A 23767-nucleotide genomic window follows, 5' to 3' on the forward strand; every position below is an offset into this window, starting at 1 on the left:
CATCTTTGGCGACCACCACCCTGGTTCATGTTATGTCGCACCATAACAATATATTTCAAACTTTATTCATAAAGTACTGTTTTATTGATCGAGTATTCATTTACTTGCAAGAGTCATCACTGAGGAAGTGTTACCATAACTGTGTGACACCCTTATTTTCGCATTATTGAGTGAAATATGAAGGGCCCCTGAAATTTCTCCATGCGATCATTATTGAAACAAAATATTTCTAGCTTTTTATAAGAGTGCAATAATAAGTATTCAGGTGTTTGAATGTAAATGCAACTTGCTTTGTGAGAGTACTTCAGGATTAAATTAGCTGCTGCGTAGTGGTCGCAGGTGCAAAATAACCTGCTACAAAGTGTTCCAAGATGAGAAAGCTTTTGCGGCTGCAAAGTGTTCTAAAATGAAAATTTTGCTGTTCAAAAAACTGCTCATAGTCAGAAGTTCTCAGCGGCGTCACTGAGCAAGGGGGGGGCCTTGGTTGCACAACCAAGAAAATTTTTGCTTCGTACAATCTTCTTTAACTATGCTTGTCTTATGTGACTGAGGAACAGACACTTGGAGAGATTTTTTGTTGAGTAGGCATAGAAATGCTTAAGCGTTTAAAATGCGCAATAATTTGAACAAATTAGTCTTACCATATGTACATGTTATTGTTAAGCCAAAAACAAAGTATTGAGCAAGGGTTCTCCAATTTTCGGGCCTTTAGAAACTGTTACAGCTCTTTCCTGCTAACCCCTCCCATTCAGCCCTTTCTACTGATTGATGTAAACCATTAGAAAAATGTGGAAATACGAGTGGTTGGATTCTCCTGGTTGAAGTTACTTCATGGTTTGCATCCACATGTGGATGCAAACCACATTTACACATTTACACATTTCTCATGTAAATAATTTATTACGCATCTGTGCCACACAGTAACCTCTCACTCTTTGGTGAGAGGGAATGCTCGGTGTGCCCCTTAGCTGTTTAACACCAAGGAACATGAAAACAGGCTTGTCCCACAGTATGTTTGTGTTCTTTCAGATTGTCATCGTGCACAACAAGATCACTGGCAAGCCCCGGGGCTACGCCTTCGTCGAGTACGAACATGAGCGGGACATGCACTGTGAGTACCTCTCGACCATCGCACCATTGCTCATTTGTTTAGTGTGTAACTTGATGATTAAAACGAACAGGGAATGGTCAAGCTAACCAAAAGGCTACTGATATTTTAATAATTTGATGTTCGTGGTTCTTTTTTTTTCTCAATTATTTAGATGGCTTGTAGGTGTGCATTCTGTTTCCTTGACTGTGTTGTGCAGTGAGGGCTATAAATTGTGTTGGCTATCCGACAAGGATCAGCCGGATGTTGCGAAGAAAAAAGAGGGCTCTTCCATTGTGCACCGCTGATAGTTCGGTGAAGTAGATGGCAATCAGAAGCCAACAATAGAGAATCCCCCGCCTTTTTTTCTTCTTGATTCTGATTGGTTGGCAGGTCCTCGCCTTGCTTTATTAAATGTGTGAGCTGTTGTGTAAAAAAAAAGAAGCACTCAGCACAATTGGCTTGTTTATGTGATCCTGGATTCTTTTTTCAAGCCTACCCATATTATATTGTGGGCATCTGAAAATGCCTGGTGTGGACCTTTGAATTTGCGTGATGTTAGTTGAACGGGGACATTTTCCACTGTGTGTGCTTGCTGTGTGTGGTACAACTACTCCCCCCTCCATTTTTGTGGTAAGAAGGGGGTGAGCTGTCAAGACCCAGCTCGGAGGATGTGTCACCAGCGGTCATCGAAGGACACTTCCTGCTACAGCGGTCGGTCAAGCTGGAGCCATCACTCTGAGGTCTCGTGCACGGTCTGAACATGACCAGTGTGCATTTTTCTTCTTTTTGTCTGCTTTCCACTTGCTTTAGTTTTTTAATTCAGACAAAGCCTTCATTGTGAGGGGAAGCAAAGGTCATAAGTGAGTTACGATTTCGTCAGCTGTATCAGCAGGAAAGAAATGACCCTGCAATTGGAGAACAAGTATTTGATTACCTTTATTTTAGTATTTGTCTACAGTTGGTTTCTGGTTGAACCCAATAAGATGCAGTGCATTATGGCTGCCACTTTATTCTTATCTGCTCTGCTTTCAACCCTGCCTTGAACCACCTTGCTTGCAATTGAACAGATTTCACAGCTTGGGTACGACATTTGTGAGCTGTCTCAGACGCATCTCTCTGGTCGTTTAAACTGATGTAGTAATGCACACTGAGGCCCCTCGCCAATGATTTCCTCTATGCTTCGCCACCTATTTCTTAAAATCATGTGTACTGTGTCAGCTTTTAGCCTACTAAGACATCACGCACGGTAGTAGACAAAGAAGACTGGATGCAGTGCAGGAGACAATCCACATCTGATATTCCGCATGTATAGACTAGTTGAAAGTAAACATGTAGCTGGGCAAGTTAGTATGTATTGATATTATAACTTTTCTAGCACGCATAAAATCGTTCGACGTTCATCTGTCGCCTTCCTGTTCTGTATTTTTTAGGTGTTAAAAAAGTTATAATATGGACCTATATAGACAAATGGAGAAATCACTGTTCTTTCATCATGAAGTAGACCAAATTTCCAGGAGAGAATAATGTGCTCGTTTATTTTTTTTTTCTATATTTTGAGGCTGGTTAGGCCACTTAAGCCAGAAGTGCTTTAAACCAAACTGTGCAGTTACTTTTAGTTGTACACACCTTAGGGGCAATGCTCAGTTGATTCAAAATTTTTTTATAAAACAGGCTAATTTTGGTGCAGTGAAGTTCATTTGAGACAGCCAGCTGAGAGGCCAAGGTAATATAACCTAGGTACATTCAAACCGCTTTATAAAAGGCACTGATGGGTATGAGAGACACCATTTGGCCTACATCGAAATAGGTGTTGATAAAAAAATGCATGCATGGCATTCTGCGTATAAGAGACAATTGCTCCCCGGTGCATGTCTCTTATTAAGGGGTTCAACTGTATGGCATTTTGCTGAAAATGCAGGTAGTTGAAATGGCACTGCACATCATCAAAAAAAGGCTGTAGTCATACACAACGAATGTAGAAATGTGACATTGTAACAAAAGCATTTATATGAAATAAGCTTCAGTATAAACTTGGATATAGCAAGGTCCTCCCTCCTGCTGCTTTATTATGTGCTATAAAAGTGCTACAAAGAGCATAGCTACCAAAAACGAACGTTACCTAGTGAGATTTGTCAGTGGCACTGCAATGGCTGTTACTACTCACTAGTATGTTTTTAGTGATCGTTATCGGTGACAAAAATCTTCTGAGATCTAGTAGCTGCCCAGAACGCCACTTATGTTTTTTCTTTGAGTTGCTGCACTTGAACCTTTTGTAAGGTTTAATACATATGAATTTGAGGGAAGTCTGGTTGCTTGATCAGCATTTGCATGCTAAGTTAAAACCACTGAAGGTTCTTGTGTTTACCAGAAAGCAAAAATTCTAATTAACAGTTATGTGTGGCCTGAGAAATGTTCTCCAAAACTAAATTTCGATGCTCCAATACACACCTTTTGCTCCTCCAGAGCTGCTCCAAAATGTTTTTTTTTACTCCTCCAAAGTCGCATTATTCCTGCAGCCAAAGCTGCTCCAAAAGACTGAAGACAGCTATTTATTTATTTAGAAAAATACTGCAGGCTAAGAATAGCCCAGGCAGGAGTGGGGATGGTACAGTATTAGGATATGATGAAAAAAAACAACAATACTGGTGGCACAAACTAACAGGTAAATATACAACAAGATCTAAGTTACTTCAAAAAAACTTTCAACACACCTTAACACGTTTTCAGGTTCAAAAGTGTGATGTGGTAGTTCGTTCCATTCTGTTAATCTGCGAGGAAAGAAAGAGTATTTGAAATTGTTAGTTCGAGCAAAGATAGGAGTGAATTTTTGTGAATGATATCGTCTAGTTGGACTAGAAGATAATGGAGAAAGAATACTTGATAGCTCAAGTACACTTTTTTTGCTGGATAGATAGAAAATAAGTTTTAGTCTTGCAATTTTCCTGCGACATTCTAAAGTTTGAATTTTGTTATTATATTGAATTTTGTTATTATGCATTAGTTCAGTTGGGGAATCAGATCGGCGAAATCGGTTGAAAATAAAGCGGGTGGCTAACCTTTGGATATTCTCTAGATTGTTAATATCTGTTTTAGTATGCGAATCTCACACCTCACATGCATATTCCAAACCAGACCTGATTATTGTATTATAAGCTAGAAGTTTAGTACTGGGGGGAGAACTACTGAGTATATACCTTAGCATGCCTAATTTCCTACGTGCAGATGAACAAATTTTTTCAATGTGGGAAGACCAAGTTAGTTTGTTAGTGATTGTTACGCCAAGATATTTGTAACTTTCTGTAAGTAAAATTGGGGTCTTTTTTATACTGTACGGGTAAATAAACGGCTGTTTCCTGTTAGTGATGTGCATGAACATAGTTTTATCAGGGTTTACATTCATTCCCCAGCGTTCACACCACGCAGATATGGCTTCGACAGATTGGTGCAGCGTTATCTGATCATTTAAAGAGTTGATTGAACGGAATAAAATACAATCATCGGCAAATAAGCGGATTTCTACACCTTGTTTAGCGCATGGGCTTCCCCCTGTGGTTGCAGTGAGTCGTTTTTTGAAGGAAAGGAAAAAAGAGCTAATTTTTGTCTGCCTTGTTGGTGACACAGGTAAACTTCTTGTAGGTGATGGAACTACACGAGGGAAGGAAGAGAAAAGAAAGATGGGAAAAATTGGGGAGGTGAAACGGGACACTGTCGAAAGAGTCCGAGGACAGGGCACTGCTTGGCAAAAGCGACGAAACGCCAGGAGAATGCGCACGGCAGGATGATTGGCGAGAGCTACGTTGCCGTTGGAGGTCGCATAAGACACAATGGTTCAGTACGGAATAACCGAGTCCAGGACTGCAGGGCCCTTTAGGGCCGTTCCACGGGCTTCCTAAAATGCCGCAATGCATGGGCAGGGACCCCTACCGCACGCAAGCGGGGGACAAATAAGCCAATTGGCGACGCTGCGGAGGGTGAAAGAGCATCGCCAATTGGCTTATTTTTCTCCCGATTGCGTGCAGAAGGGGTCCTGGCACGGGCGTTGCGGCTGTGCGGGTAGCGCATGTAAAGGCCCTTAGCCAATAGCAAGGGCATTTGCCGCCTTCACATGAATTCATTTGCACCATGTCATTGCTCACCATCTTCTCAGCATCAGCTCGCTTAATTGTCTACACACGCTCATTGCAAGTCAATACGGCTGGTTTAGTAGCTTCAAAATGAAGTACAACTTATAACAAGCTCATACCTGCCAAGTTTCCCGCTTTGGCAAGGAGACTCCCGGATTTCGACCGTTTCTTCCGTTTGTACAGTTGTCATGAAGATCTCCCGGAAATCGAAATTTCTGTGCGTGATCTGGCAGCATTGACAAAAAAAGCAGCTTAATCCGCTACAGTCTTTTCGAACCTGTCTCATTTTATTATAAATGAGTTTAAGAGGTGTTAATCCTTAACGTAGAATAGAATCTCAGTAATGCGAAAGCGCGGCAGATATGAATTCGTGAATGAATGAATGAAACCACGCTTATTCCACTTCGTTCATGCCAAGGGCGCTGCGGTGGACCGAATTCTTGTAATTCCCTAGCAGAATTTCACTATGTTCGTTGGGCCTACATTTGAATGTTCCGAACGCATTTCGTAATCGCGGCGGGTGATACAAACCTTAGTACGGAAACTCTCGAACGTAGGCCGAGAGCAGCGTACTCGAAGCTTCAGTAGTATTCCTGCGACCGGCGCATGCACTGTCTTTTACAGTGCATGAAACCGCGGTCATGGCGATGCGATAGCGAACTACGAGTTCCGAGGGCACGCAGCGGTAGAATAAAGGCAGTAAATACGTAAAACAAAAAAAGTTAGTTTCGCCGCAAGGGCGAAGTAATGAATGCGAAATTAACAACTTGGAATGCCACGCTAAGAATGGCAAGTAGATTGAAACATGCAGCGTGCTGCTCACGCACAAATGACACACGAAAACGATACACACAGGATGAGAGTGAACTAACAACGTTTACCGCTCGACTTGTAATGCACTGTTTAAAAAAAAATAGATGCACGATACGTAATCACTGGTACAGATGAGTATAAACAAGTGTTTCAGTTATCCCTCGCTGTGTATGAAAAACGCACTCTTTTCGCAAACGGGTCCTGTGCAGAGAAAGAAGTGACCTTTGTTGGCCCGGCAACTAGCGCAATCATTCCAGTGAAAGCCAAAGGCACGCGATTGTCCTCGCCAAAGGATAAGTGCGTAGACACAAGCATCTAACCCCCCCCCCCCCCCCCCAAGCCGCGTGAGAGATAAGCGTGCGGCGTCGCATCGCAACGAGCTGGAAACCTAGTGTGTGTGGCATTTTTTCTTTCTTTCTTAAGTGATCATACACATGTAGATATACGGTGAATGACTGCAGCGATGGCAAAAAAAAAAAAAAAAAAGGCTTGACGGCCCATATAATTACTATCGCTATAAAAAGGGTCTAGACGAGTTGTGGTGTTCTTGTCAAAAGGATTTGATAATGAGCAATGTTTTGAACCGCGCTTTTGCGGCAGCCAGCTGCGCCATCTCATCCATTCACGTGTGTCCCAGGAAGACATACGTGCGTTATTTTGACGGAAATAGATTCTGATAGTTGTGTTGATCCTTTAAGACTCTTACCTTAGTGGGAAACCCTACCCTCGTGTGTTTGGCCAACGCTGATGTTGGCGCTTGTGATTGAGAACCCCCTTTTTTCTGTTTGTTAGTTTGTCTATGGGTTGTTTTCTTTTTTTGGTGCCAAGAAAAAAAATAGGAGCACATAATGCAGTGCACCCCCCCCCCCCCCCCCCTCGGTTGGGGAAATCTCCCGGATTTAAAATTCTTGAACTTGGCAGGTATGCGTAATGTCCTAGGGGACTTCAATGCTCACAGTAGCCTATGGGGTGACTCTCCTTGCCATGCGCAAGGCTACCTTATTGAACAGTTGCTTTTCTCTTCTGGTGCGTGTCTCCGCAATCAAAAAGAGTTAACATACTATAGCCTGGCTAATAATACCTACCTGTCGATAGACCTTAGCATTGTCTCTCCACCGCTCCTACCATTACTCACATGGAAAGTCATAAACAATCCTTACGGAAGTGACCATTTTCCTATAATTCTGAGTACACTAATATCTTCTGAATGTCCTGCCTAATGTTCCCAAATGGCCCATAGAAAAAGCCGATTGGGACCAATTTTATAATATAGCTAGCTTAAGTTGGACTGACATACGTGGCTCTAGCATAAATGCATCTGTAGAGTTCTTTACTGCTTTTCTTATAGAAGGTGCGGCTGAGTGCATTTTGCAAACATCTGGACTACCCAGAAAATGGCGTGTTCCCTGGTGGAACAGCGAGTGTCTCATTGCGCGAAAACAACAAAACAAAGCATGGAAGCATCTTCGAGACGCCCCGCCGCGGTGGTCTAGTGGCTAAGGTACTCGGCTACTGACCCGCAGGTCGCGGGATCGAATCCCGGCTGTGGCGGCTGCATTTCCGATGGAGGCGGAAATGTTGTAAGCCCGTGTACTCAGATTTGGGTGCACGTTAAAGAACCCCAGGTGGTCAAAATTTCCGGAGCCCTCCACTACGGCGTCTCTCATAATCATTTGGTGGTTTTAGGACGTTAAACCCCACAAATCAATCAATCAAGCATCTTCGAGACTACCCAACCACCGAGAACCTTGTCAATTTTAAAAACATCAAGTCACAATGCAGAAGAACGCGTCGACAGGCTAAAAGGGAGAGCCTGCAGAAGTTTCTATCTGGCATTAACTCGTATACACATGAGGCAAGAGTCTGAAGCATGGTCAGTAGGGTAGTAGGGCGAGAGGCACATTCTCTTGCTCTAGTAAACACACAAGGTAATGGTTTGGAAGACCAAGCGAACTCCCTCAGTGCACACTTCTAACAGGTCTCCAGCTCAACCTGTAGCGAAAGAGGAGGACGGGACGGCGGCCAACTTGGTCGTGTCGTTCTCTCGCCACTTCATTATCCAAGGCGATTTTCCAAAGCGGAGCGGCAGCAGCTGCAGCGTCCAAACCGCCAGGTCAGAAGCTCGTTCTCTCCTCGCGCAGCTTGAGCTATGCATGAGCTGCGCGAGAGGCGCGGTGCGTTGGCTATGACAATGGTGATGATGATGAATGTCGATGATGATGTAGCGGGGCGCTACAAAAGTATGCCACAGATAGCCCCCCCCCCCCCCCCCCCCCTGCGGACAAGTGGCCGTGGGCACTTGAAGAAAAAAAAATGATGAGACGGAGCTTGTCAGAATGGGTGCCGGCTTGATCCTTTCAATGCTGACTGTGTCTTCATGCCCATTATGCAGGATTGTAAAATGATGTTCAAAACGCTTGATGACTGGGAAAGGACCGTCATAGTGAGGCTGAAGAACACGGCGCGACGCATCGACAGGAACAAAAAGGTGTGAAGAAGTCTGTAGGTTTCCCGGCAGAAAAACGTCGTTCTTAGTGTGAGCTGAAGTTGGTGATGGGCGCAAATTTTGCATGAAGATCCGCAGACGCTGGACGAAAGAAGATGGATCCGAAACAGTCTGTGTAGTAACGGGGCTGACGAGGTCACCAGGCAAACGGAGTGTGCAGCCATAAACCATCTCGGCTACCGAGCAGGCAAGTTCTGGCCGAAGTGTTGAACGCAGGCCGAGAAGCACGATGGGGAGGTGTGATACCCAATCTTCGGCGTGAGGCTGCGAGGCGAGTGCTGCTTTTAGATGACGGTGGAGTCTCTCCACTAAGCCATTTGTTGCTGGATGATACGCAGTTGTGCGAATATGCGCGCAACCCAGTAGAGATGTGACAGAGGTAAAAAGCGCTGACTCAAACTGTCTGCCTCTATCAGTAGTCACCGTTGATGGTACACCGAAACGGCTAATCCAGGTAGCAAGAAAGGTACGAGCAACTGTTTCTGCCGTGATGTCAGGCATTGGAGCTGCTTCAGGCCACCTAGTGTATCTGTCAGTACACGTAAGCAAATGCGTATTTCCCCGACATGAAGGTAATGGCCCGACAATGTCCAAATGAATAGTGTCGAAACGTGCATCAGGGAGAGGGAATTTTCCCTATGGAGGCTTGGTGTGCCGTTGCACCTTGATACGCTGACATGCTCTGCATGTGCGAACCCAGTCATGAATGTTAGCGCGTATGCGCGACCAGACATAGCGTTCAGGGACCAGATGTTGCGTAGCTCTTACGCCTGGATGGCTGATGGAATGGAGGGTGTCAAAAACAGCACGACGAAGCTGTGAAGGAACATAGATACGAGTGCAGTTGTGTGAAACATCGCACCAAAGCGTAACGTCGGCGTCGGGAAGGTCGACTTGTTCCAGTCGGAGGGAAGTAGAGGATCGGAGTCAAGAAGCTCATCGTCTAATGCTTGTGCCTACGCGAGCGAGGACAATGAAAGGTCGGTGGTGCCTGTCGTGGAGTTGATGGTAATACGACTGAGAGCGTCCGCTGCACTGTTAAAGCTGCCTTTTACATAACGTATGTCTGTGGTGGATTCGGCAATGAAAGCAAGGTGTCGAAGTTCTCTAAGAGTGTGCGTGGCACTGCAGGAACGTAAAGCCGAAACAATGGGCTTTGGTCGGTAAGAATGGCAAATTGTCGCCCTTCAAGGAAGTACCTGAAATGCTTCACCGCAAGGTAGGCTGCGAGGAGCTCCCGTCTGAAAGTACTATATCGGCGCTCAGTGTCGCGTAACTTGCGGGAAAAGAAGGAAATTGGAGCCCATGCACCATTGATTCATTGATGAAGAGCGGCCCCAACTGCTTCTGAAGAAGCGTCTATTATGAGGCTAGTGGGAGCAGTTGGTGTAGGGTGGTGCAGGAGGGCGGCCTGGGCGAGCTTGGTCTTAACGGCGGCAAAAGCTTGATCCGCGACCGTGTCCCTGGGAAGGGCGGCTGACTCAGCTTGCGGAGTCGAGAGTAGTGCTTCCAGAGGCTGCAGCAGTGTAGATCATGTAGGGATGAAGCGGCGATAAAAATTGACGAGTTCGAGAAAACGTCATAGACTGCATATGGAGCGACCGTGTCCCAGGGAAGGGCGGCTGACTCAGCTTGCGGAGTCGAGAGTAGTGCTTCCAGAGGCTGCAGCAGTGTAGATCATGTAGGGATGAAGCGGCGATAAAAATTGACGAGTTCGAGAAAACGTCATAGACTGCGTATGGAAGTGGGAGGCGGGTACTCGAGGATAGCTTGAACCTTGTCAGGTAGAGGAGTGATTCCATCTTTAGTGATCTGATGTCCGAGGAATGCTATCTCCGAGACTCCAAACTGACACTTTTCTACATTGATGACAAGGCCGTAATCATGCAGTCGAGTGAAAAGCTGGCGTAGATGTGCCTTGTGCGTTTCAGCGTCCTTGCTGGCTACAAAAAGATCGTTGATATAGGCGAAACAAAATGGCAAGCCTCTTGTGACTTCGTCTATGAAACGCTGAAATGTCTCAGCTGCGTTTCTCAAACCGAAAGGCATTCGTAAATACTCATAGAGCCCAAATGGGGTAATTATTGCAGTTTTGGAATGTCAGAAGGCTCAACGGGGATCTGGTGATAAGCTTTCACAAGATCAATCTTCGAGTATACAATTGTGCCGGTTAAAAAGGCAGTACAGTCCTGAATATTGGGTAACGGGTATCGATCTGGAGTGGTGACTACATTGAGAGCTCGATAATCACCGCAGGGCCACCAGTCATTGTTCTTCTTGGGAACCATGTGCAGCGTTGACGACCACGAGCTTGATGACAGACGAATGATTTGCAACTGTAACATATGCTCAAACTTGTTGCGAGCAATTCGAAGTTTATCATGGCCAAGTCGGCGAGGGCGGCAGTGAACCGGTGGGCCTGTGGTAACGATGCAGTGGGTCACAGTGTGCTTGGGGGTCTTATTCATGGGAGACTGCGTTGTAATCTCCGAAAACTCATTGAGTAGAGCTGTATATGGTGACGTGGGCGGTTTCACGAAAGTGGGGTTTAGGGCCGTAGCACGTGACAGAAAACCATTGACCGATAAGCCGGTATAGCTATCCACCAGGCGGCAGCGGTTCATATCCACGAGCAGATGAAAATTCCTTAAGAAATCGGCGCCTAAGATTGCACAGCGTATGTCTGCTATCCAAAATAACCACTGCAGTTTCCTCTTAAGACCGAGATCAAGGGTCAGAGACGTCTGTCTGTAAGTTGCGATGACCGAAGAATTGATCGCTTGTAAAGGAGTTGAATTCTCGCAAAGACGCCGGTCAGCTTTGGACGCTGGAATTATGCTGACTTCTGCTCCAGTGCCACCAGCAAGCGCAGACCTGTGGTTCTGTCGGTGATGTGCAAGAGGCGGCATGATGCTTGGCCTTGATCGCCCGTCGCTGTTATTGACAATCGGCCGGAGCGTTTCCCATGCGCCATGAGCAAGGTGGCACACATCTGCGAGCCGCGGCACGAAAACGCCGGTGATAATAGCATTGTTCTGCGGTGAAAAGCAGTGCTCGGGCTGGTGGAGAGGCCGTTGCGGAGCAGCCGACGGGAGAGATGGTCGATGTGGACGAGGCTGGTCATTTAAGTTGCGAATGCTCAGCAATTGCAGACGCAAGTTGGCGACTTCAGCTGCGAGATCTTTTACAGTTTCTCGAAGGGAATCTGCTTCGGAAATCTGAGAGGTGTGGGCAGCATTTATGACTGCCGGAGCAACGTCCATCATGTCATCGGCCATTTCTGCCAGCTCCGACAGCGGCTTATCCTAAGCTGGGACAAGAGCCATTCGCATGGTAGGTTGAAGACACTGTAGAAACAACTCGCGTAGTATGGGTGTTTCCGAGCCGTCCGGCTGGTTTCCAAGCAGGTGCTGCAGGTGACGTGGAAACTGTGTGGGACGGCGGTCCCCGAGCTCTTCGTTGCACAGAATTTGCTGAATGCGCCGATGCTTAGGCGGAATGAGTTGGTGAAGAAGAGCCTGTTTAACTGTCGTATATGGAGTGTCACCAGGCGGGCCCACGAGGATGTCGCGTATTTCGGCCATTGCCTGTGGCGGTAGCGCTTCAACGAGGAGCTCATGCTTGCGAACTTCTGACGTGATGTGATGAATTGGGAACTTGTTCTCGACTTGAATGAACCATAAGGAGGGAACAGCAAGCCACAGCTGTGGTAACGTCATGGTAGCAGTACCTCCAACAACACCCGAAGAGGGTACATGGACGGGTGCAGTGGCAGCGGTACCAGGGCTGAGGCTGTCGAGATGCTCACGTTGCTCCGTGGAAGGTCGCGTTCGTAGTCCGGGTCACCAATGTAGCGAAAGAGGAGGACGGGACGGCGGCCAACGTGGTCGTGTCGTTCTCTCGCCACTTTATTATCCAAGCCGATTTTCTGAAGCAGAGCTGCAGCAGCTGCAGCGTCCAAACCGCCAGGTCAGAAGCTCGTTCTCTCCTCGCGCAGCTCGAGCTATGCATGAGCTGCGCGAGAGGCACGGCGCAATGGCTATGACAATGGTGGTGATGATGAATGTCGATGATGATGTAGCGGGGCGCTACAAAAGTATGCCACAAACCCATTACAGTCCGGCGTTACAACGTTACAAAGCAAGAACAGAAAAACAAAAAATAGAACGGAAATCCACAAATAATGACGCATACAATGAGCCTTTCATCTTAGCAGAGCTAGAAGCATCACTGAATTGCTGTAAAAGGACCGCCCCAGGCTCCGACCGTATAGTGTACGAAATGCTGAAACGTCTGCCCCGTGAAACCATGAAAACCCTCCTTTCCTTGTATAATGCTGTTTGGTTTTCCAGAGAGATCCCTTCCGCCTGCAAAGAAGCCATCATTATTCCAATCTTTAAGCAGGGTAAGGCCTATCTTCAGCATCAAGTTACAGGCCCATAGCATTGACGAGTTGCCTGTGCAAGGTCTTTGAGAAAATGATAAACAGCGGACTGCCTTGAAACAAATAGCCTACTTGTCCCATACCAGTGTGGGTTTCGGGAGGCTGAATCCGCTACTGACCACCTAGTTCATATCGAGGCACAAATTCGTGATGCTTTCATTCACAAACAATTTTTTCTTTCTGTGTTCCTAGATATGGAGAAGGCCTATAACACAACGTGGCGCTTTGGCATACTCCGAGACCTGTCACACCTAGGTGTGTGAAGCAGAATGTTGGCAATAATCGAAAGCTACCTGTCTAATCGGACATTCCGTGTTCGAGTAGGCACTGTGTTGTCTCGTACATTTGTTCAAGAAACAGGAGTGCCGCAAGGAGGGGTATTGAGTTGTACACTTTTTATAGTGAAAATGAACTCCTTGTGCCCCGTTATCTTAGAAATATGTTTTATTTACATATGTTGACGACAAGCAGTCGGTTGCAAGTCCTGTAACCTCTCAGAGTGTGAACGTCAGGTTCAATAAGGTTTGAACAAGGTTTGGCAGATGAGAATCATTTTAAACTGAATGCGCAAAAAAAGTACCTGCATCCTGTTCTGCCTGAAGAGGGGCGTTCATCTTGATCCTGAGGTTGACCTGCTTGGCAAACGTCTGGCTGTAAAGTCTGAGCATAAGTTTCTGGGCCTAATATAGGGCGCAAATCTAACCTTCATATCATATATCAAGTATTTAAAGAACAGGTGCTTAAAGAAAATTAATATTCTGAAAGTGTTGTTACGCACTTCGTGGGGTAGTGACAGGAAGTGCCTGATGAATTTGTATAGAAGCCTTGTACGCACGCGCCTAGATTACGGTGCTGTCAACTATCAATCTGCGACCCCATCAGCCTTAAAAGATGCTCGACCTCGTCCATCATCTAGGCATTCGCTTTTTATGGGTGCCTTTCGAACTAGCCCCATAGAAAGCATGTACGTAGAATTAAATAAATGGTCGCTCCATCTACAGAGATGTTACATGTCCTTTACATACTACCACAAGGTTAACGAAGACGAGGAACATCCCACTCCTACCATAATTAGTGATGTGTTAAATGCTGCCTTGTTCAACGACCGTCTTTCACTGAGACAGCCCTATTTATTTATTTATTCACATTACTTTACGGGTTCCCGTAGGGACATTGAGTAAGGGGGCGAGAAAAGAAAACACAAAATATTACAGAAGCAACAGAGTACAAAATATTACAACGGGGTAATATAACGTAACTTACAGTGAAGGGCATGCAAAATATTACAGAAGCAACAGAGTACAAAATATTACAATGTGGTAATATAACATAACTTACAGTGGAAGGGCATGCAAAAACAATGTATTTGCAATGGCGGTGTCTAATACAAAGTTGAATAAATGGCAGGTACTCAAAATAAATCGTGCCAAAACATGAGCACGAGGAACAAAGTCAGAACACATTTGCAGATATGTACAGGTATACAGAGCTACATTTTTATGGAAAGTAATGCCGGTATACTTGGTTGCGGAATAGTGTATGGTCAGTGATTGAAACTATTGTGTTAGGAAGATCATTCCAGAGTGTTACGGCTGTGGGCAGTGCTGATAAGTTAAATGCTTGGGTGCGGCCGTAAATGCGTTTGAAACTTCGCTGGTTGTTTAGTCCATTTGACATGCGCACGGGAGTTTCTAGGGGAAGGGAAATAGATAAGGGCAATTTGCATATTTGTGAAGTCGGCAAACGATTGCAACAGCGCTACGTGTTTCCAAGGGTTCGAGAGAGTTATCAAATTTTATTTGAGTTGCACTAAAATGATGGCTATATTTCTGAGAGATGAAACGTGCAGCACGGTTTTGAATTGACTCGCTCTGTGTGAGGAGCCTCCCTGAGGAAACAGGCGCGCCACTTCTAGAGCACCGGTTGACGGCTCCCGCAGCATATCCGCCGCCGTGGCTGTGGCAGATAATTGACTGTGGCGTATCCTTCGTGGAGGTTACTAAACACGCACATACTGCACACATCCGCACACACTTCCTCGAACTTCAACATAACTACACTTGCCCGGAATTCTTTATAGATGCGTCAAACTCTCATACTGGTGTGTCTAATGCAGCCGTTGGCCCATCCTTTTCAAAATCCGGTATTCTGCACCCGCAAACAAGTATATTCACTGCAGAAGCCTTTGCGATATCTGTGGCCATCAAGCATATCAAGGAATTACAACTGCAACGTGCGGTTGTGTACACAGACTCGCTGAGTGTCATAACAGCTTTGAAAACGCTGAAAAAACATAAAAATCCTGTTCTTATATCACTTTACTCTCTTTTCTGCACAATTTACGCCCTCACACAACAGGTTGTGATGTGCTAGGTGCCAGGGCACCGGGAGATCGCTGGAAACGTAGTGGCAGACCAGCTGGCTGGGTCTGCGCACGACCATGCACCCGCCAATACATCCCTGGCCGTCTCTGCAGTTGAGATAAAACCCTTCCTACGACGGGAGCTCAGGGCGTTCTGGCAGCGCCTGTCGGATAGGCCAACGGATAATAAATTGCACGTTATCAGACCGAGACTTGAAAATTGGCCAACAGTATCCAGATCCACTACACACGTCACACTTACAAGGTTAGAAATAGGACACACTCACTCAACACATTCACACCTTTTGTCTGGTGGCGATCTGCCATTGTGTGAGAGATGTGGAGAACAACTTACGGTTGTCCACATCCTTGTGCAGTGCAATGAGCTAGATGCCCTGAGAAACAAGCACTTTTTGCTTCCCTACCAACAGCAGCTGCTGCTGCATCCGGCCATGCTCATCGGTAGGGATCCGCTTTTTTAAGTTGAATTACTGTTGGCATTTTTAAATGATATACATAGCTTTCAACCCATATACCGAGCTGATCCATAGCACGACCTGACTACTGAGGTTGCGGCTGCGGTGGCTAGATCTTTAGCAATTGTCACAACAATTCGGTTTTAAGTTTCACTTTACATACTTCATGCCACTGTCATGCTTTTAATACTTCTGTGTTTTTACACGCGTAAGCACGAGGAATTTTGAGGCCCCTATACTGCCACATACCACATCATTGTTCACATCTCCTGTCTACTGAAATGGCGCTCTTTGGTCATCAATTGGCCCTTGCGCCATTAAGCCCTACACATCATCAATCACGGTTAGATGAGCTGAAGAGCGGGCTGGACGGATTTGTGCAGGATGAGATTGAGTGCGACGATGTATTTAACTCAATGCCTGCATCAGACTGCATAATTTATTATGTATGTGGTTTTTTTTTCCAAAAACTCCTAAAAATTATAAATTGTTTCAAGTGCAAGCTTGGACTGACTGCGACAGCTGATATGTCAAGAGCTGAATCAACTCTTCTAGTTTTGAAGACTTACGCACCCTAATGCCACGCCATTTGCTCTTTTGAAAGAAGCTGAGAAAAAATTTTAGAAGCACGCCGGGATAAGGAAGTGTATGATTTGACTATTGGCTTTTTGTTAGATAAGTATGATCTTTAATTTCCATGGAAGGAGCATAAAGTAGATATCATGGCACAAGTGCTTCACTATTATGTAGGCGTGCCTATGCGCCAATATTACAAACAAGTGAAAAAGAATGAGGCCAACAAGTCTCCAAACTTCCGCAAGCTTTCAAAACTAGCCCAGTAAGTTTCTGCCTAAAACTCTAAATGCGTAGCTTTCGTTTTTTACACTTGTCTTCAATGCTGCTTTTCTTTTTAGCTGAAGTGCTGTTCTGCTGTTCTATTTGGTTTGTGGCTGTTTATTATTGAATCTATCTATACATCACTGGCCGTTTATCAATGAATCCGTCTATACATCACTATAATAAAATGTGCAGTTTTTGAGTTAAGAGTTGCTTTTTTTATTTGGAAAATCTCTACCTGCATGCGCCATTCTCCTCTCCCCGAGCGAGAACTATGCTTGTTAACAATGAAACTGTCTGTGGTTTTATGCGCTGAAACCACTGCAGGAATATGAGGCACGCCGTAGTGAAAGGCTCCGGAATTTTCGACAATGTGGTGTTCTTTAACGTGTACTGACATCGCAGAATGCTGTTTCGTCTGTCTGGTTTTTTGTTTTTTCGTGTTATTTTTTTTCCTCTAAGTATCTACCAACAAACTGACGTTCACCCGCTTCTCATCGCTCAGCACTCTGGCCTCAAAAGGCGACTGCCGTGACAGATAAAAATTGCGTTTTTCTACTGTGAGACTTTGACTATCAAGTTATTTTTGTTCAACTGCTACGTAAACATTACTTCAATCAAGAACTAAATTTTGTCATAATTATACGGGACTTCACCAACACATTTTAAACTCACAATCTGATGTTGGTGAATGCGAAAACATATGCCCCTACCGTGAACATTCGAGGTTGTGATTTAAACATTTTCTATGGCTACCTACGCTGTATTGCCAAAATGTCAATTGTTTGCTGCTTTTAATAATTTATTTACCTTTGCACTTATTATCTAACGAAGGCAGAGTTGTTTTTAAATTTATTTTAAGCCACTTTCGTGGCCCTGGAGCGACCTGAAAGTGAGCACCAGTCATTGTTATGCCACCTCGGGTCCTCTTCGCAAAACGGGGAAAAAGTTTTCACTTCCGGAGGCGCTGCTGGTCCACCTAAAATACTTCTAACACCATGGTGTAACACGCACCAAGCAAACACCAAGTTTAGCCAAAACTGTCAATTTTATGGCACTTTTATCTGGGACTATGTAAGCATGTGGCTTTCTAACACCCCACACCACTGAACCACCGTGGTGAAACAGAATGTTTGTGTGCTCGAGCTTTGGTGACACCGAACAAGCCGATTTCAAATAGGCTTCCAGCACTGGAGTTTGTGTTGCACCGTCCTGGCGGCCTTGTTGCAATAGGCGTAGTAGAAGGGCGATGGCTACCGCGATCAAATGTTTGGAAGGACAGCAAAAAAAAAAAAAAAAGGGAATTGAAGGTACTGTAGTGTGTACAAGTGCGGTACAAAAGAGGGGTACTGCCCGAGCACCATCTTTTACTCATTCTTGTTCAGGCCATACGAAAAAGAGCGGCGGCAATGCTGGACTTGTAAAGTACAAAACTTTTACTTAGCAAGCATGCTTGGGTATGTAAAATAAGCTGAAAATTGTGTATTCAATATCAATAAATTGCCATGTACACAGTTCTAGACATGCTAGCAAGAAGGAAACGCTGATAAAACCTAATGGGCAAAGCAATTCATTACTTCTCATACACATAGTATCTTATCAACACAAGGCACGAATGCCTTTTATGTCCACCACCAAAATGTTCCTCAATGAGCTTCTTTGCTGATGTTTAAGGTTTATATGACTGCTGACCCCAAGCTTATATAGTCGCTCTGTTGACGAAGACAAGTCGGCATTGCTTACCACAACTACCACCACTGCAGCGTGTTTGCAATATTCACTCATGCCGGCCTTGTAATTGCAGGTGTACGCGGACACCTTGCGCTTCGCTTTCAGCTGTAAAGAAAGGGAAACTAAGATTCATTAGGTAGATAGTTCATAATGGAAATTTTGTTGAAGCACACCAAAAACACATGGACAGGAGAGACTGACTAGGACAGCGCTTAAGGCCGAAAAGTAATTGCTGTTCTTGTCAACCTCTTTCGTCGCGTATTTTCGGTGAACAAAATTCCAATTATAAACGTAATTCACCTGGCCCAACTTGCCATCTGGGTGGATAGTGTTCAAAACACCGCAAATAAAAGCGCGTAATCACCTGCACGTTAATGCACTATGAAAGCTGTAACTACCGGTTGTGTAAGAGTTAATCGTTTTTAGTACTCATACACTTTTCGTAATTCCGCGAAGGAAAGCACAATAAAGATTCTCACCTGTAAGATGGCGAACTACAAAAACATAAGGTACTGATTATGCACAAATGTTCGGATCTTAGTACTGCTCAGAACATTGAAAACAAAACGGTGAAACAAAATGGCATCTCACCTGCGCATTAGCACGCCATGAAACTGCAACTAACAATTATGTGAATGGCGTGATTGTTCAAGTGCCCTTAGCTGAATGCATCCTCAGTTATGTCGAGATAATTATTATTGAAAGCGGCGAAATAACGTGCAGACAGCAGGCTGAGTCGAGCTTTTTGCATGTGAAATGCAACACACACTTACCTGTACTTTAATCTCATACAATGCTTGTTTGACTTACGAGTGGCATTTGGCTGCAATCTCGGAATGTGAATTTCTGTGCAGAGCGCACGTCCTTTCGATATCACAAATATACCCTTCCAATAACATGACACTGCTGAAGCTGCTCTGCATGATAACCGGTGGCATCACTATACCAGTCGCAGCTCTTGATTTGTTGGTTTGGACAGTGCGTGTAAACTATATGTTCTATGTTGTAACTTTTGCATAAAAACACACAGCCTAAAAGTAGGCGCATCCGATAACATGTCGCTCAAAATTCCGCATGCGTTTCAACGTGACCCAGTGGCCCTGTCGTACTAGGACTTCTTCAGCCAACTCGTTTGGTGGTGCCACCTGTGCAGGGCTTGTTTTCTAATGGGAGACCCACGGGTGGTGAAAAATAAAAAGTTGTGGATACTCTAAGCGTGTGTGTTCCCCCCCCCCCCCCCTTGCAAAAGAAAGAAAAAAATCCTTTCGTAAGCAGCTAAAACCACCTTGGGAGCACCCCGACAACAGAGCGAGATGGCTGACGAACTATAGTCCTCGCTGGGTGCCAGTTGGGGTATTATTTGTGCCCCGCAAATGTTCTCCGACGTTGACAATACTTACTTGACTTCTGTGACATCCCGAGCGAGCCCCCTGTTTACGTCAAGCCACGGAAAATGTTGATTGGACCTGTATGTTCAGATGAGCACTCAGCTTTACTTTAAAACCAAATTAAAATATCTTGTAGGCAACACTCGTCACTAAGGGGTCAAAAGTGCCCCCTCATGCAGGGCTTTCATAGGACAGAAGCATCTAATAGCGTATTCGGTAAGGCGTTTTTGAGCGCTCTGGAGCGCTCTGAAAAGTGGCTGCGCCTTCGGTTGGTAGAATTTGAGCGCTCAGACTACCTTCGGTTGGATCTTTCAGAGTGTCAGCCACTGACTCGGAGCGCTCCCGACCGCTCTGACTTCGAAGTGAGAGCGTGGTGCGATCTGACCGGGAGGACGAATCACGTGGCACAAGCCAGCCAATCATGTTACTGCTGGCAGGGGAACGAGGTGGGGAGCGCGAGAGTGCATTTCGGAAGGGGGAATCGCTAGGTGCGTTATACTTCGTATACGTGTGTTGTTAATGGCGTTTCCGCGCGTGTGTGGGGCGAATTGACATCCACGAAGCTATAAATGCACCATGTCAATAACGAGGCGCTAGCCAAGGCGGAGCAGACATCAATGCTGTCGTTACAGCAGCTTGCATAAAGCCCCGTGATTTGCCTTGAAGATAGCAGTTCGGACGAGGAGGATCGTCAGATTTATGTGCTGAGCTCAGAAGGTTTTCACTACATCCAGTCATGTCAGAGAGACGAAGAATATAACAAAGGTAAGACATGTCACAGATGTCCACTGAAGTGATCGGCACCACTTGTTGACAATGTTTACGCGGCGCAGCTATGTTTACCCGGCAGCTTCCCGCGCTGGCTGCACGGTGGCGCTGCAGGTGCACTGCTCTGGGCGCTCTGAGATCGCCGATGTGTTCGGTTGGTACGCTTTCTATCGCACTCCAATTGCGAGCTGCCGCCGAATCTGGCGACTCTGGGCCAGAGGACCAGAGCGGCCAACCGAATACACTGTAAAGTTTCTAAATTTGGTGTTCGGGGTTCGTTTGCTTCCTCTTTTGGTCCATCTTTCATAAGATGTCTGATTGCAAGGACATTACAAGCACATGTGAACTCAGTACACCTGTTAAAAAAAGGAAAAAAAAAAGTGTGACACTAATGCCATTTATAATCTGAAAGCAAAGGCACACAATTGCGCTTTAGTACTTTCAAGACTGATGAACATCATTTGGGAGAATGCACTCTGCTGCCGATGGGTTCTGCTGATAGCCCACCAAACCGGTGGCATGGAGCACATGCCCAGACTAGGGTTCCCATGCCTGCGTGCTGTTTCTTTTGAGGCAGCATGGGCAGCATCTTTCTCTACCTAGCGCATGGGTGCGTATATGTAGGAAAGGTTGCGCAGTGATAATTGGTTTGTCATAGCCTTGCTCTTGCCCATGGCAGGATGATGGGCCCTTGCTAGTATCACAGAAAAATAGTAACATTCTAAAGTTAGTATAAGCCGTTATCATATCATTGAGGTTCTACTGTGTTCGTTGTGTTGCCAACTGATGAGCACTGACACTTAATTTAACACCCTTTTAAAATATCTGAACATTTGTCATTAATAATCGATTAGAAAGGCCCACATGTGTTGTGAAATTCAACGGCGAGGACATTTACAGTTCGCAATTTTGGGCCCGAAGAAAGCACCCTACAAGTAATTTTTGGAGCTGCTTGTACTCACCAACCACATTGCTATCAGCTATAAAAAATATGGGTTTGCTGTGGCAAAGCCAACATGGAAGACTTTTTTTTTTGGTGTATGTCAAGGTACGTATATAAAGAATAGTTGAAACTGTCTTATTTTAGTCACTGAACATAGATATGCTTATAGATATTCGCAGTAGTGCTTGCAATAGGCAGCTGTGAGTCTTGTCAATTGCCACGACAATGTCTACAAAACATTATTTTTAGGATGACTATGATGGTGTTTCTTAAAGCACAGAAACCTTGAGGTGACCTTTGCTTCCCCACTTGTCTCATTGTTGTCAGTAAGTTTTCTGTTCACCTTGCCACAGTGCCACCAACAGCTGCACCAAGTCTCGCCAAGCTCTTACGAATGGAGTTCTTAGACCCCCGTTTCTCTGTTTCTAAACAAAACAGAGGAAGGTGAAACGAGGGATGCCACTTGAGGCTATTTAATCTTGCTATGTCGAAAGAGCTTATCTCTGCCTCTTCTACCGAGAGATGGTGGCGTAATGGGGTGGCACGTGCGTTGCAAATAATGTAGCACTTACTGTTCAAACTACTATGGAACTAGTCGACCAAATCATTCATGCCAGTCTTAGTGTATGCACACAGATTTCACATTCGAGAGTATGCCAGGTATTTGTTTCTTTTTTTTCTACCATGCTGTCACTTTCAGGGAGATGAAGGATGTAGTGACTCGCATCCTGAGGGAGTACGGCCACTAGCGTGGGTCCGGTCTTAGCGAGCCGCAGGGCACGCGTCAACCGTCGCCATGGCAAGAACACGATACTGCTCAAAGTCGCAACACTTTATTGTCTGTGGCAACACCAAAACGCAGTACAGCCCGTTGCAAAGGCGTGGCGGGAAAGCATATGGGCTTACCCACGCCACAGGCATAAAAGTACTACACAGGGTGCCACGAGCACGTCTCCGCGGTAAAGGTGATCCACGGAGACACCGGGACCAAGGCCCTATTGCTCGAGCGGGGGCAAAGGCGCTCGCATTGGCTTCGGAGGGAGACGGGTCGGCGTAGCTAGGCCACGCACTAGGACACCGTACCACTCTTCGGCCTAGCGTTCGGAGGGGGGAGACGTAAGGTAAGTGTTCGCCGCGGGCGCAAGGCGCTGTTGGCGAAGTCCGAACGAGCCCCGCAAGGAGCTGACAGACGGAAAAGAAAAGCGTGCTTACCCCCATGTCGTCACCGGAGAGTATCATGCAGCGCGCGAGAACCTCTCCGGAGACTCCTCGTGCAGCGCCACAGTCAACATCCGCTACCGGGTGAGGGGGTTAACCGTCACTCTGCTCTCCCAGCGCCGCAGACAGCGAAGGAGGGGAGACATGTCGGGATATGAGAATGGGAGAAAACGCGGCAAAGCCCGCACAAAGGCAGCGGACTAGCCTCGATTCCCACATCCCCCTCCTAAATTTGCCCTTTATCGCTTTGCAAAGGCAGCCGGACGTCACCCATGCAGTTAAAATGACACTGCTATGAGCGACAGCTAACCTCAGTCCAGCCCTGTAACTGCTGCTAAAAAAATGATGACAGAAGAGAAACAAAACATTAATAACAAAATGAACACATAACACTATAAAGGCAATTGCGGGAGGGAGCACCAAAAAGTAGTTGTAGTGTTTGTGGTGCTGAAGCGGGGTAGCGTCCACCGCGCGGAGGGGCGGAAGAGCGTGACCATGTTCGCTAGGTGCGATGTCCGAGTGCGAGGTCAGAGGCACGGAAGGGGGCTCTTTTATGGCTCGTTGCTGCTCTTGATTAGCCGCGAGTCCGACGAACGCCGCTTCGGCTGTGCTTCGGAGGCCCCGCATTTGTGGCTCGATAACGGAGCTGGGACGTTGCGTTAAGCCGGGCCTCTCCAGTGATCAGGGAGGCCGAACCAGAATTGGCTGCGAGGCGCCCTGGCGTTGGCCGGCAGCGTATAGCTGCTTTCAGCTGGCCTCGCGCAGGAGCCATGGTGGGAAAGGCAGCGAGGCTTCTTCGATGGCGGCCGAGAGCAGAGCACAGCATCTGTAGGTCAGTGCACCGAGCACCTCTAGTGTTCGCATCAGTGGGGGGGGGGGGATGCCGCACTCTTCCTGGGCACGCACTGAAGCGTTACACATGCACAGAAGCACGCACACACACCGCCGACAGCTGCGCGAGCGTAGGCGCAAAGCGTCCTTATCTCTCTCTCCAGGCATAAGCACCGACACTCAAGGTCACACACAGCTCCCTTCGTGGTAGACGAAATAAACACAGAAAAAAGTAA

The 23767-nt window shown here is 46.1% G+C and overlaps 1 protein-coding gene across 3 annotated transcripts in view; it reads left to right on the forward strand.

Moving 5' to 3' along the window:
* The window catches only part of LOC119169203 (uncharacterized), a 341045-nt gene that overhangs the window by 144516 nt on the left and 172762 nt on the right, over positions 1–23767 (forward strand). For all 3 annotated transcript variants that reach the window (XM_075886230.1, XM_075886226.1, XM_037420316.2), the window contains exon 6: positions 1030–1111. In XM_075886230.1, the coding sequence (XP_075742345.1) occupies positions 1030–1111 (82 nt within the window). The remainder of the gene's footprint in view (positions 1–1029; positions 1112–23767) is intronic.

The sequence above is a fragment of the Rhipicephalus microplus genome, chromosome 2 (genome assembly GCF_043290135.1).
Source record: "Rhipicephalus microplus isolate Deutch F79 chromosome 2, USDA_Rmic, whole genome shotgun sequence".
In the NCBI taxonomy this organism is placed as follows: Eukaryota; Metazoa; Arthropoda; class Arachnida; order Ixodida; family Ixodidae; genus Rhipicephalus; species Rhipicephalus microplus.